The sequence below is a fragment of the Lepidochelys kempii genome, chromosome 14 (assembly GCF_965140265.1).
Source record: "Lepidochelys kempii isolate rLepKem1 chromosome 14, rLepKem1.hap2, whole genome shotgun sequence".
In the NCBI taxonomy this organism is placed as follows: Eukaryota; Metazoa; Chordata; order Testudines; family Cheloniidae; genus Lepidochelys; species Lepidochelys kempii.
Window position 1 is genome coordinate 9,189,655 of NC_133269.1, and position 15,104 is coordinate 9,204,758.

Sequence of the window (15,104 nt, forward strand, 5' to 3'; positions counted from 1 at the left end):
TATGTTTGATTCAGGGGCTAGGAATGCAACTGAGAGAAGATTCCTGGTTTCCTTCTATTGTCCAGCTCCACAAAATCAAATCCTTTTGGGAGTGTGCTTGACATAGTATTTTAATCTATATAATGGAAGTTCTCCCTTTTGATGCCAAATTGTACTCTGAAAAGATCAAGCTTTGGTGGCACAGGTATTCCTGATAAAAAGACAGTGAGTAAAATATCCCGCCTGAAAACATTTTTATCGTACCAAGCAGATGCTATGAAATGATTTCACCTTTAAGTGAAACCCTGCTCAGTGTAGTCCTCATAAATTGTCAAAGCATAATTGAAGCTACTGATGCATGTATAAAATTAGAAATAGCTTCTGCATGGAAATAAATAGCAATACTAGAGAAAAAGCATGGTTACTGGAATCAGGGGACCGACAACCAAGCTGTTCAGAGTACGTTACATCACTTATTGCTTTTACTGCTAATCCTCCTTTGCAGCCCTTAGGTCCTTTCAAAGGCGGCAAAGTTCTTTACAAATAGCGATTGAGCCTCACAACACTCTTATTACACCCTTTTCCACACATGGGTACAACGGAGTACAGAGGAGTTAAGTGACCTGCAGCCACACAGCAAGACAGTGGCAGAGACAGACAAGAGCCCAGGAATCTTGACTCTCAGTCTTCTGCTCTAACCACTTGACAGTATGCCCTCCCGCTCTGCACATCAATTTGACATGTGAGTTTCAAGGCAATTCTAGGTTACGCACAGCTGTCCTATGACAGTTCCTTTTTCATCTTGCTGATACACAATGCAGCTTCAAGATTCGTGCTAGCAGGCCCCACCCCACGCTCCATGTCCTAACATTTGCTGGGCCTATCCCTATCTTCTCGTAGCAGGAGCAGAAAGAAGGTAGAGATTTCATGTCCGGCTGACATACGGTGGCTTCATGTGGGGGATCTATCAAGTGCAAGGAGGGATTGTGAAAAGCACTCGGGATTGACCTAGTTCTGCTCCCACTAGAGTCAATGATTCAATGCTGATGGGCTGCAGCAGAAACAGAGACAGTCCCATGCTGAGTGCTTGTGCAACTCCCATCTACAGTGCAAAACACAGCGTCAAGGCTGCCTGCGGAACTCCAGCCTGTCGTTCACCATCCCTACTGTGCACGTTAACAAGTGCCAACCTGCGTGGGAGCCAGGCGGAAAGCATGAATCCCAAGCAGATGCATCTGTGAAAAAAAAAGACACCGATGCTGTAGATTTCCACTGTGTTTGGTCATGAGTTTAGAACAGCAAAGATCTTACATCTAATCAACAACACTTGGCACATAGCTGTTGTTTTCTATTTTTTAAAGCATCATACAAATATTTACACATCCCCTCTGCTACTAAAGGATTCCCAAGTGCTTTAACGATGGTACTACGGCCTCCCGTATGCCATCCTAGATAGTTCCTGGTCACCCCTGGTGTTCTCACTACCCAAATGGCCAATCAGTTATCCTGTCCCCAGTGCCGTAGTCATCACTTATCTTGGGTTAGGTATATTTAGTTCTTTTGGGCTTTCCTCATGTTAGCATTGTGATTTGCCTAATGTAAATATCAGGGAAATCTTCCTGCTGTGGAGGTTGTAGAATATTCTCCCTGGGTAGGTGGTGGAAGCTGCATCCTTTGGGACGTTTGAAACTTAGACTGGACAAAATACTAGACCTTGTTCTGGATGGTGCAATCCTGTCCTTAAAGGAAGATAGAAACAAACCTATTAAGACATCAGCCCCTCTCTAATTTCTAATATTCTCTAATAATCCAACCCTCTCGCTGCGTGCCCCCCCCATTTGTTCAGCAGTTTATCATTATTGGACATTTCTGTAACCTAACTGAATGTGCTTATTCTGCTTGCTCTGAGCATTGGAGCCACTGGGCATAGTCATTTTCTTGTGTTCATTCTGCTCATGCAGGTACAGGGGAGTCAAGCACTTAGTTGGGAATGCCTACCGAAAGTCAAATAGAGATCACAGGAATGAATCAGAGCATCTCACTGCCCTTGTATAGAAGGAAAACAAGAGACTGACACTTAGTAACCGTCCTGGGGAATGTCCAACATTTTAAAACCAAGCAACTGTCCTTATTTTAGCAAGGCAGCTTTTGCAGGCAAAGCTTATTCTTGTGAGGGACTCTAAAAGCTATTTCAGTGGACCTGACACATGTGCCTGTTCTTAAAAGCGTTACCAGGAGTGAGCCTATTCAGCCCACTTTCCCATCAAGCTAAGAGCATCAGAGGTTCCATAGTCAATAAGCACCCATAAAACATAATTAGCTTTCTCCAGCTTTGAATGTGTCATTCTTGAAATGACAATGTAACTGATTTATTAGGACATTAGCCTTCTCTGGGACCAAACAAATGGGACTGAGAATCAATGCAAGTCATTAGTTACGGCAGTGTAATAAATGGGTGGGCCCCCGATAATCAACAGCTGCTTTGCATGAAAGCAGAAGGGCAAAATTTACAGCTTCAACTTGGCTTTCAGGCCTCTTTATAAAGCTCTTTCCATGAGGATGGAGACACAAACAGTGCATTTTTGGAATCTTTGTAGAAGCACAGCCAGCTGGCCTTAGCAACTGCCTTCTTCTCCAACACCTTCTGACTGTCACTTTCATTTTTAAAAAAAAGCAGACGAGCGCAGTAAATTAAGGAATGCAAATTACCATGTTAAAGTCTCAGCAGGAAGTATAACAGCAATAGACTCCACACTTGGATTTACTGGATTAGCCTGCCCTTTGAAAATGAGATGGGAATAATGGGCCCACAGTAAAAAGATTATTACCTTCTCGGGATTTATCTATTCTCCTGATACGAAAGGTACTTAATACAGATAAGTCAGCAAGAAATGATCATTTAACCATCCAACTATTGGATGCTGCTTCCTCATAAAAACTGCTACAGGGTTTATTATTTAAGCAGGACTGTGTGGTTTTGATGGTTATGTATCTACATGATTTAGAATTCGTTGCAAAAGTAATGAGGCTCTCTGGGATAAATCTCAAATATTTACAAAGGTTAGACATTCGATACTGTCTTCATTATCGCCTCCCTCCGAAACCAGCCAGGGCTGTGAAGTAAACTTGGTAAATAAAGGACTTGGCAAACTTTTCAAGCAAGATGTGTGACTAACACCAGAGCGCTGCTTGCTAAGGCGAAGTGGTGACATTTCATGGATTGGAAAGCCCTGTTACAAACAATAACGAAAGAAGTTTAAATGCTAATAATCTTACCTTTCATTCAAATGGATCCCAGAGCAGTTTGCTATTTTATCTGATTGTACAAGCTATATAATACACATACACCCATGTGTATGTATACACAAGGTATACAAGTACATATTATGGAGAGTTAGGCCTACATTTTTGACCTCAAGGTAATTCATGCACATCAGTGATTCTCAGGTAAAAACATAGTGAAAACAAGGCTCTTGAGGTTTACTGTGAGGAAAACTTGCCAAGGTCAGCACTATACATGCCCCTACCTGCCTGAGACTGACCAAAGTGAGTTTACCTCACACTAAAACTACAATGCCTAGTCTTCACTGTGGCCAAGTCTACGCTTAAAATTTAGGTTACATTGCTCAGGAGTGTAAAAAATCCACAGCCTGGAGCTACATAAACAAACCGACTAACCCGCACTGTAGATGCCACTAGGTTGATAGAAGAATTCTTCAGCCTAGCTACCGCCTCTCGGAGAGGTGGATTAATGACAGCGGTGGAAAAACCCCTTCTGTCACTGTAGGGAGTGTCTACACTACAGCGCTACAGGGGCACGACTGCAGCACCATAGCTGTGCAGACATTGCTTCAGTTTTTACCTCAGGATAGCTCAGGGGCATTAATTATACTGAGGTAAAAAACACAGCTTTTTGACAGTGAAGACAAGCCCTGGGTTGCTGCTCAATAGTTAAGATTGAGAGTAACTTTCTGTTATAAGGCCAATTTTTCCCTCATCCTTGCTTGAGTTCCTCAAAGATGGACCTTTCCACTTCACATTTTGCATGTGTGGTCTGTGTCCTGTCCAGCAGAAGTGTCTCTTTCTCTGCCCCCCACTATCTGCCCTCACCACCCTCCAGCTGGAGATGTGTTTGGACAAGGCTGTTTTTGGAGGGCCATGGCATGCAGGAGACACAGGTGTTTTGGAAATTTCTTCTAATTTTTTCTTTTTTTGCCCTGTCTTTCAAACAAAATTGGCTCCTCCTAGGAAATTTACATGATGTTTACTTGAAAGATCTGGGTGAGATCTTATGCACAAGACCAATTGTGAGCTGAGGAGAGAAGTTTAAGGAGCTATTCACTAGCAAATTAGGAACATCAGATGAATCTTTTCAGCATTTTAGTGGGCACCACTGATTAGATTTCCATTAATCTTTCATGTAAGGGGAAAAAGAAAAAAAAAGGAAGAGTCTCTAGCCATTTCCTTGTAAGGTTCAAATTATAAACTATCACAGAGAAATTTGTCACGGTGATATTTCCAATGAAAAATTTGGGGAAAAACCACAACTTATCTATCCAGACATTTGCAAAGAGAGAGATCACTGGCCCGCACACACACAGAAGGAGAATGCACATTTCAGCCGTTTACAGGCTTTTCTGTCGTGCTGTCATCACTATGGCATCTGAGCACTTCACAAACACCAATTAAGCAAGCCTCATAAAACCCCTGTGGGGTAGAGAGGTCCAGGGAATGGGACACTGGGCAGGAAACAGGGATTCATAAGACTTGGATTCTGTTCCCAGCTGGGCTTGCAGACTCCCTGTGTAACTTTGGGCAAGTCCGTTCATGCTGTGCCTCAATTTCCCCTCTGATTGTCTGTCTGTCTTGTTGCCTCTTCAGGGCAAGAACTGTCTCATACTGTGTGTTTGTACAGAGCCTAGCAAAATGAGACTCCAATCTTGATTTGGGGCCTCTAGGTGCCACCAAATACAATAAGATAGCAAAATATTATTAAGTAATTATAGATTATAGGCACAGAGGGATTAAGCAACTCACCCAAGCTCACACAGGCTGTCTGTGGCAGAGTCAGGACTAAAACGCAGACCTCTTGAAACCCAATCCAGTACTTTAGCTATAAGACCAGATTTCATCTCAAAGCCAAATGTGGCAAATTGGGTAAAAAATTCAGCTACATTTTTGCAGATTTCTTCTCCAATATCCACCTAGTTGTACTTGGGGGAAATTGGGCAAATGGACAGTTGGGGAAGCGCAGAGCTACATAGCCCCAGATATGTATGTCGGGGTCACCGGCTCAGTAGTGAGAGACACGCACCATCTATCGAATCACTAGTGCCATTTCCTCCAGTACAAGGACTTTGAAGGTAACCCATCTGAACAACAGCCCAGTATTTTACCATGTCCCTCAACAGCATGCGATTTGTTCTACTTCACAGAATGGCCATTTGCAACTGAAAAATCTTTTATAAAATCCAATTCTGAACTGATTCAAGTCAATCTCTCTCTCTCTGGAAACTCAGCTGTGGGGACCCTCTGAAATTTGTGAAGTACTCACCCGGCATGCATGAATATGTAGGTTAGGTACCTCCAAGCCTGAGCACGGAGCTGAGGATGATACACTAATGAGTTCTTCAGGTATAAAGGATGGGTGACTTGCAGCACAAATCTGTCTAATACCACTCCGTTGTAAAGAAAAAAGGCAACCTAGAAAAGCAGGGAGATTCCTCAGTTAATGAACACCATCCCTCCACAGAAATAAACTACAATTCAATATCCAACTTGTGCAATAGGTTCCCCCAGCTATCACAACATGCTTATATAGCAGTATGAGAGTACTAGCCATTTACAAACATGAATGATTACAAGGTTCCTGCTCTGAGGAACTAACAAACTCCAATTAAGATGCATTTAAAAAAAAAGCCTCAAAACCAAACAAAATTGTAAATCTACATACAACCTTTCACTGCAAAGGACCCAAAAGCACTGGACAAACTGCATCCGGACAGCATCACTGAAATGCAGACCCCATGAGCAGGGAAGTGAGGAAAGCAGAGGGGTAAGGACATGTTTTATTGAAGAATGATAAGGCAAGCACCTACCCCTTATGAAAGGTACCAGAGTCTTTAGCATGCATGCAGAACCTTGCTTTGTATTGTCTCCTTCTAAAGCTCCACAGAAACCAAAATTTATCTAGCTCAAAGGCTGAAGGGGATTTGGATGAAAGGCGCAAGAGGTTTTAGCTTTTCCACTGGCACCACCCTTTGCCTAATGGCCCACTGACAACTAACTTCAGCAGAACTTTGAAGCTGTCCTGAGGTACCGCACCAGAAGCTCATGCAGTGGAAAGCATCAGATGAACGACCTAGACTTCTGCTTTTGGAGACCTCGGTTCCAAATCTCCCATTTACACGTGAAAGCCAATGTGCTAGTTTCACCCTAGTCCCTATTCGCGCAGATCTCCAAACGAGCACAGAGCGTGGCCCCAGCGTCAATGCGGGTTCAAGAGAGGCAGGTGCATTGGCAGAGCCAGGGTCTGTACGTGTGGGGTAACAGTCTCCCTACGCTTGCTCGCGCTCCGGGAGGGGTTTTCAGGAGCGACGCAGTAGGATACCTGCCTCTACAATGGTGATGGCAATCATGAACCAGGGCGGAGGACAGCAGGTGTAACTGTCGTAGTACCACTTCCGGTCTATCTCGCGTGGCAGGGTCTCATATGCAACATGTCGAATTAGCCTCTGGGACAGGCTTAGTCCCGACTCCTCCAGCAGTGCCTTGCTGCACAGCCTCCTGTTCCCCTGCAGAATGGCTTGGCGGAAGCTATTGGACCTTTTGTTGCTCATCTGAAAAGAGAAAAGGGAAAAAACATGAGCCCAAAACATGGGCCAGTGCAACTTCTCAGGTGGGAGTACTACCCACCTGGGGCCTTGTGAGTCTAGGCTCAGTGTGCCTGTCTGTGGGGAATGTTACCAGGCTGGAGCAGCGGGATCCAGAAGATCAGAGTCTGTGACTATCATGAGGCAGTGAGTTCTGTCTGACCAGGGCAACATGAACTCCCTTTGACGGTCAGGAAGTCCCGTAGCCCTTCCCACTCCTGATGGCCTGCTCCCTTATCAATCTTTTGACTCACTTCCCTTTGGAACTAGCTGTCAAACAACATACATTAAGCATCCTCCATTTCTTCCTTCATGATCAGGTGGGTTTTCACGAGATTTCTGAAGCATTCCCAATGTGGCTCAACCTGTGACCTATGTACTCACACCTTTCCAGCTCTTCAGGACATGCGTTTTATCTGTCGTAAATGACATATACATTTATGGCACCACATCACTAACAACTGTGTTCCTAATTTGCAGCAGTTGAGTGCAGATTTTACACAGAGTTTCAAAGGGAAAATACTAAACTTGTATTGTGTACCAAAATGATCACACTAGCTACAGTAGACAACAGATTTAACTAATATTCAGAGAATCCTAGCTATTATAAGATTGCAATGTTGTTGGTGATTTTTTTTAAATTGTTACTATAACAAATAGAGGGGCAGATTTTCAGGCAGTTTGGGCTTACAACTGTGTGACTAATTTGCATATGCAATTACCATGATTGAATATGTTCAGCATTAAACTTATTATCTTTTTGAGCACACAATTTCCCAGTTTGCACGCACAATAAAAGCACTTGCACTCACAAATTAGGCATATGGAAATGTGTGTCTAACTTGTCTTAAAAATCAGGCCCCAACTACCTGGCAAAGCGATAATTGGCCTGCATGGCAAACAAACCTGTTGCACAGCAGCATCACATAGCTGCTATATAATATGCCCGGTTTTCTCTCTGGATGAGCCCTTGGTTCTGTGGGATTAGAAAGTGAACACATTTGTTTGTGGATGAGGGAGATTGTGGGGGAGTGGATTTTGCATTAGCCAGGCTTTTACATGGACAAATACTACATATGCAGTGAGGTGAATTTGAGGGACTCCTTCCAGTTCTGAGTGAACAGGTGTCACATCTACCAGCAGACCGGCGGAGGACAAAACCTGGCCAGTGAGACTGAATTACCTTCACAGCCCTAATGGGAGTCCCCTCCCAGGCAGGTTCGAGGCATGTCAGTCGGGCACTGTCTTAGGGGAAGCATGCAGTTTCCACTGCCCACTCTGAGGCCTGTTCTGTGGCCCCAGTGGAGGACTCTCGAGCTAGCACCACTCACTAGCAATCAAGATGCATTTGCAAAAACTGAAACGAAAAAGGAAAGTCACACAAGTGCAAGTGGAACGCTCAGCACAGAAAACACACGTACAGCTGTCAGCATCCCAGCTACACTACTAGAGCTGGAAACAAGGCTCTTTTAAGGGAGACATCGTAATTTTAATTCTCATGTGATAAGCTGCTGACAAACTAGGAGTGCACACACCCTGCCTTCCAAGCAATTACAGCCTCCCATTATTGTTCATGCTTGAGTATTACATTCCCGCCTAATCTAAGTGCAGCAGAACTGACCCCCTCTCCTCACCTTACAAGCGGCAAGAAAGCACTACGCGCTAGCCAAAAGCCAAGCTGCGGACCTTTCCCCTAACTTACTGCATTTTCGCAGCCTCGTAATCCAAAAACATCTGCTCCAGCGCTGAACAAAAGAAATACAGTTCAACAGCACGGGCCTCTCTGGGTTCTTAGATCACTTTGGTTTTGGCTTACATCCTCAAGATGGCAAAGCCTGAACCTTGTGCTTTTAGGCACGCGTAGGCTGTTGCGTAATTGTTCCAAGCTGCTTCAAGCCCACTGATCATTGCAGTAAGCAACATGGATTTAATTGCTGTGAGGCAGAGCTCTGGGCCATTTTGGGTGACCACCTAGTAGCCTGGCATGGTTTTTTTGAGCCTCGTGCACACGCACTGAGATCCAGCATCACAGTTGTTGCACTTTCATTACCATGCTTGTACAACTGGGGTGGGGGAGGGGGAGCTCCTTTCTCTCCTTTTCTTACTATCCCTCCATTTCTGCCTCACACTCACTGGGAAGTCAAAGTAGGAAATGGAGAAAAATTCCACCCTCTTCCCCCCTCTCCCCCCCAAAAATTTTATTTTTGTTTTCAAAAATCTAGATACAATTTTTCAACTCAAAATGAAAGTTTTCATGACAAAATTTTTCAGTGAAAAATGTTGAAGTGAATTATTTTTGGGGATGTTTCGGTTTAGCTCAGACAGCTGTTCTTCACTGAATAAAAGGAAAACGTCAACTAGTTCTCGCGCCTCGTGACACAGAATACCAATGGCTACAAGCAGCGGTGTGGGCTGGCCAAAGTCGAAGCTGCTTCTTCTTTCCACCCTTTTTATGAGTGTTTCCAACGAAGGCAGATGCAAGTTTTACAATCCCGGGCAGGTCAGTGGGTTCATCAAAGGGCCATGGACACCACACTGAGTAAATACACACACTGCCAACAACCTTATTCAACGTCTCCGGCCTTCAGCAGAAGATGCAGAGTGCAGCAAAAGGATGTGGGTGATGTAATAAGCCAGCCAACAGCTTGGGCAAGATTCTGTGCTGCCCCTGTAAGGGGGGCAAAGATACCCCAAAGAGAGGGATGGCTAAGCTGGCTTCAAACCTCATGTGTGGCCTCCCGTGTAATGACAGCTCTAGGATCCTATTTGCCCAGAATCTCTGTAGGGTTGTGTGTGTGGTTCTGCCCACGATACACCCTGCCTGTCCTGGACCTGGAATACAACCTAAACCAGAGCTTGCCAAGGGGTCCTCAGAAGGCAGCCTTACAGCTATGTTCCTGTGGTGCAGGAATCCTCCTCCCAATTGGATCCCAGGCTTTTCAAACCCCTTTATGCCACTCCAGACCTTTTACTCAGGATAAAGGGGCTGAAGCAGTAGTCAAGAATCTCACCCAGTATTTCTGTCCCAGCAAATAAGTCTTTACTTAATGTTGATGAAGTGTATTTAGCTATGGATTACTTGTGGCAGAGATGTGCTGACAACCCCCCGTTTCCTGTGTAAAGCACATTTAAAATGCTGAGGACTTTACTGTCTGGAGAAGCAGGCATCTATTTTGTGTTCAGCGCCACAGCGACTGTCAGTGTGCGCTCTCTGGCAGAGACTTTACTTCTGTTCTCTCTTGCTTCACTCTTTTTGCAATCAAAACCAAATAGTAATTCCAGCTGAAAGTGTGTGTTTGCCCACTGAGTATGGAGAAACTTAACAGGCCCCAAATGCTGCGGATACCTCTCTCTGCTTAGCAGTGATGTGTTAACAACTCATTTTCCTGACTACCACAATATGCACCACTACCCACCATGTTACATCAACCTACAATCACAGAAAACCATTGTTTCCATATTCAACAAAAGAAAGTGATAGTTAGAGTTTAGAACTGAGCAGTGTTGCCAGCCCTTGGCAAATGATCACATTCTCTCTTGACAATACATATCACCATTGTAGAGATTGGTGGGAGGGGGCGGGGGAGGGGGGAGTCAGTTTGGAAACACGAGAGGCCCCAGCATTGGTTTTGCCATAGATGGTTTGTTTGCAATTGTTATTCAGCTCTGGAATAGGGACTGATTTCATCCTTACTATACTGGCATAGGATTCCCAAGCGTGACAAGGATACAGTTGCATTCAGCACAGGAATGTGAATTCAGAAGTCCTGCAGTGCACTAGTATTAAACCAATTAATGATACAGCACTGTCCAGCCAAGCACAACAGGAAGGGCAGTATAAAGTGCTCAGCATTGGCCTAACTCTGCTCCTACTGAAGTCTCTGGTAAAACTTCTTGACTCCCGTGGGCAGAGTTGGACAATGCAAAGAGCTTTTGCAAATCCCACCCTGCATGAACCGAGTCCCACAATCTCCCAGGGAACTGGATATTTTTATCCCCAGTTTTCACACAGGAGCTTGGAGACAATACAGCAAAGTCAGTGGTAGAACCAGAATTAGAACCCAGGAGTCCTGAATCCCAGGATCCTTCTCTGATTACTAGGCTGCACTGCACTTGCTACCATCAAGTAGAGAGTTCAGCATTTTTTTTCAGGAGACGAAGGTTAAACACAAGCTCCACACACAAGCAGAAATAGAAGCTCTTAGCGAAGCTACTTGCTCAGTGGAACCAAAGATGAGACCCCTTTGTTCTCACCGCTACCTGTGTTCACGGTCCCTTAGCTCTATGAGGTGTTCCCGTATTCAGTCACATCTGGATGGTAAAAAGACAAAAGAAATTGGTAATCGCTGGAAAGCGGCAAATGTTGGCATCATGAGACAGAGTGAAAACCCTCAGAGAGTGCCCTGACATCTCTCCAGAGAATACCTGAGTCCACTGGCACCGACTCTGTGGGTGCTCGGTGCTCAAGCACCCACGGGAAAAAAAAAACAGAGGGGTGCTCAGCACCCACCAGCCACAGTGATTCTGCGGCCCCCCGGGGCTGGCCCACAGATCAGCTGTTTGACTCGCCCCGGAGCTGGCCGTGGAGCAGCCAGAGGCTGGTGGGAGGTGCTCAAGGGAGGGGGGGCAGGGAGGAGGAGGGCGGGAAGAGGCAGAGCAAAGGCAGGGCCTCGTAGCAGAGTGGGGGTGGAGCACCCACCAGGAAAAAGAAAAGTCAGTACCTGTGCCTGAGTCTTTCAATGTTCTTCCCCACCAAGCCCTATAAAGAGCCCACATGCAGGAACAGCAAAAAGGAGGAGGAGTTGCACTGAATTCGGTTACCGTCACACACAGTAATGAGCAGCCCCTCCGCTCTTCTTCCCTCCCAGCCATAGAGACAAATGTACTAATTCAACGACAGGTGCAAATAGCAAAGACAACCCCACTCTACCCAGCTAGGAAACGTTAGCGACAGTGGTCTCTTCGACATTTACAGTGTCATTCTAGCTCTCTGGCAGTTATATTTACATTCCACACAGTATTCTAACTGGCTTTTAAAGTATCCATTTGGACCTGGCCTTAGTAATGGGGTGTCCTTTAATCTCGGTTAAACTAGCTTTAAATGGGTGATGTATAAGAAAAACATGTTTTTAATCTAATCTTCCTGGGGACTTTTTTTTTTAAAAAGATACATTAAAGAAATGTGGCATTTTAGAAAACACACTGCACTGGCAAAACTGTATTAAACAAGTAACGATTGTTTCCCCGTTACATAGATTTCTTTAGAATGCATGTAAAAGAACTTGTCCCTCTAGTATATTCGCTCTGCTGCAGGAGGCTATACTGGGCCCTTTCAAACAGACACAGCAATGGGACTCTATCCATTTAGCATCTTTTACAACAGTTGGTGAACTAATTCTCCATTATCTTTGTGAAAACCCTAAAATATCTTTAAATTGCTGAGGATTTTCTGAGTCTATTTTGCTGTCAACTAGATTGAGGTGCAAATAGTGCAAGGTGTAGGGCTAACTCCTGCTCCCCTCAGTCACACAAGCAAGCCACTTCACTACTACTTGTGTGAGTAATGTGAGCAGCTTTTGTCCTTGAATCATTCTATGAAAAGTCTGTGCCGACTTGTTCTCTTATCATTCTACCCTCTGTCTTCACAACAAGGGCTGTGCTTAGAACAGGAATCCTGGGTCTATGGACTCCAGTTGCCAATAAATTGTGCTGAGAAGCCTCAGAATTTTATTTATTTGGATTTATAGAAAGATAAGGTGATATCTGTCCAAGTGCTCTGCTATTACCCACTTATAGTCAACTCAGACAGAGGGCTATGGGATCAAAGTAGATAGGGCAAGGAATCTGTCTCCTTGCAAGGGCCAAATGTGGTCCTTTGAAAGAGGAGGTATCTGATATTCAGCATACAGGGTCTTAATCAATAAAAGCAATTGCAAATGAAGTGGAGTAAGAGTCTTGCATTGCTTCAGTGCATTCTACTGGGTTTCCAAGAACTAGAAGCTTTGCTGGCTCTTCACACAGAGGTTGGAAGGGATTTGGTAAGGTAAGAAGATGGTTTATGGTGTGCCACCTCTCCATATGTGTAATGAGTGTGTAATGGCTGATTACAGCTCAGGATACAGACAGAGGGTTCAAATTCACCCCAGCCGTCACACTACTGAAATCAGCAGCTTCACACCAGGAATGAGTCTGGCCCAGAACCTCAGTTAATTAATATGGAGACAATGTTTTCAGCACCACCCCTGCCATAAGACGCACATTACGGAGCCCAGGAGAGGACGTGCAGAGCTCTTCTTTCTCTCGGGATATTTTTTTGACTCGCTCTCCAGTGGATCTTCTCCCAGCTCTCCATGTGTAAAACTATCACTCCAGAGAGACGAATGGAGGCAATGGGGCAGCTGCCCATTTCTGGCAGGGGGGTGTCTGTTTGCAGCCCCTGAGTTGCTGGTGGGGCATAGCCTAGAGCTGTCACAAATAAGCAGATGGTGGCAGCTCACTACTTCTCCTGCTTGGGTGTCCCAGGACCCGGATGCTCCCCTTGGCTGTCCGGCTCTCTAGGGCTGGGTGAGCTGACCCCTTTGACGGGAACTAGGGAAGGGCAGCACATCCCTTCCAGGTGCCTGATGCAGCGTCACTGTTCTAGGAACCTGCCTTTGCGCAACTTGTGCGCCTGCTCTTGGTGTGGACTTGTTCCAGCCCAACGCACATTCCCCGCAGCCTTGCATCTTGTGTCACCATTTACCCCTGGTGGAGTGGGTGTACAATGCTACCAAACCACAACAGTAGCACTTGACATCCGTTCAGCACAGGCACACAAGATGCAGGGCAGTGCGGAGTCAGGCCCCTTGCCTCTTCTTAGTCCCCACATCCATTGCTCATAGCAGTCTTTTCCGACAATCTCACTGCTACTGGCATGAAAGCCTTCTCCTCTGCTGCTACTGCCACAGGTATCTCCCGGTCTCTCAATCAAATCTCACTTGTAAACAGTTCTATTTTCCGTTACCTGTCCTCGCTTTCCTCTCCTGCTGCTGGCTGCTCTAGAAAGGCATTATTTAACAGCATTTCAAGGATGCAGATTGTCATGAAAGACACTGGGCTCAATTTTCAATGGAGGATGGAGACAGAGAAGGAAAAGCTTGGGGAGAGGGCTTGGGGAGGATGAAAAATGGCAAGATTCCTACTGCTGGGAATTTGACTTCTGCTGGAGGGGGCTGGTTGTGTGTACTGAGCCTCTGTTCGGATCAGGCCCCAAGATAAAGAGCCTTCATGCTGGACCCTGATTATAGTCACGGCCCAGTCACGTGCAAATACTCCAGTGCACGATAGAGCTCCCAAGATCCAGGGCCATTGAGTGGGGATACAGCAGAAGTCTCAGGACATGATCCAAACTCCACTGAAGTAAATAGGACTTTGGATCAGACATTAATTTCATGAACTCCTTCCATCCCCTGAGAAAGCTGGGACCCAGGGCAGTAGAGACAGACAGAAAAACAGCAGATTAAGTAACTACTTCTGCTTGGACTGAAGCTGGATGAGAAGCCTGTTTTTTCTTTGGAAGAATCCAATCTTCCCAAACAGAGCCTCCCATATGGTCACAATTTACTTACTTGATTTTGGAGGTTATATAATATTGGTATTTATGAGCCAAGCATTTAATCACCAGCTGAAAGAACACTGAGTCCATTGTTGGCTCACACATTATTGCGGATCCAGAAATACAGGGCAGGCTACCCCATCCTCTCTTCGTGCAACTAATCTGCAGCTTCTTTAACGAGCATGATATTAAAGCTGCAGGCAAATGGGTGTATAAAGTATTATATGAAAAAGGAACAAAAGCCACACACTCATTCAGGGTTCAGTCTCCTCTAAATGGCTCTCTATTATTCAGGATGCAAGGGAGAAAGAAACCTCCTTTGGCAAACAGCCGAATGGGCACAGGCCTGTAATGGTGGCAGAGCTCTGAACCTGTAAGCACACAGCTCACCTCTGATGGCAAGTGGGTTCCTTGCTGTATAAACATCCCAGACAAAATGGAGCCCAGAGTTTAGCTCTGAATATCTCCCCACTTTCAGAGTGCTCAACGTCTGGGGCGCTGTGTTGAGTCCGTTCTAGAAAAGGGACTAAACTATGCCCACTTGGATCTGGATCTGAACTGTTTCTAAGATCAAGGATTTACAAACCCTCAAGCCATTGTAAGGATGGGCGAATGCGCCATTCCAATCTAGAACCAACTTTCCCCATGACTTCAGATCG

At 45.3% G+C, this 15,104-nt stretch overlaps 1 protein-coding gene across 10 annotated transcripts in view; it reads right to left on the minus strand.

The window, feature by feature from the left end:
• Positions 1–15,104, minus strand: part of RHBDL3 (rhomboid like 3) — a 132,139-nt gene that overhangs the window by 31,914 nt on the left and 85,121 nt on the right. For 6 of the 10 annotated variants that reach the window (XR_012154757.1, XM_073310419.1, XM_073310416.1 and 3 more), the window contains 2 exons: positions 6,594–6,818; positions 5,534–5,682 (listed from right to left, as the gene is read on the minus strand). Coding sequence is in view for 9 of the 10 variants with exons in the window: in XM_073310419.1 (XP_073166520.1) it covers positions 5,534–5,682; positions 6,594–6,818 (374 nt within the window). In the remaining variant the exon portion in view is untranslated. Of the gene's footprint in view, positions 1–1,692; positions 1,714–5,533; positions 5,683–6,593; positions 6,819–8,034; positions 8,209–15,104 lie in introns of all 10 variants that reach the window. The other 4 variants (XM_073310422.1, XM_073310421.1, XM_073310417.1 and 1 more) reach the window with 3 other exon arrangements.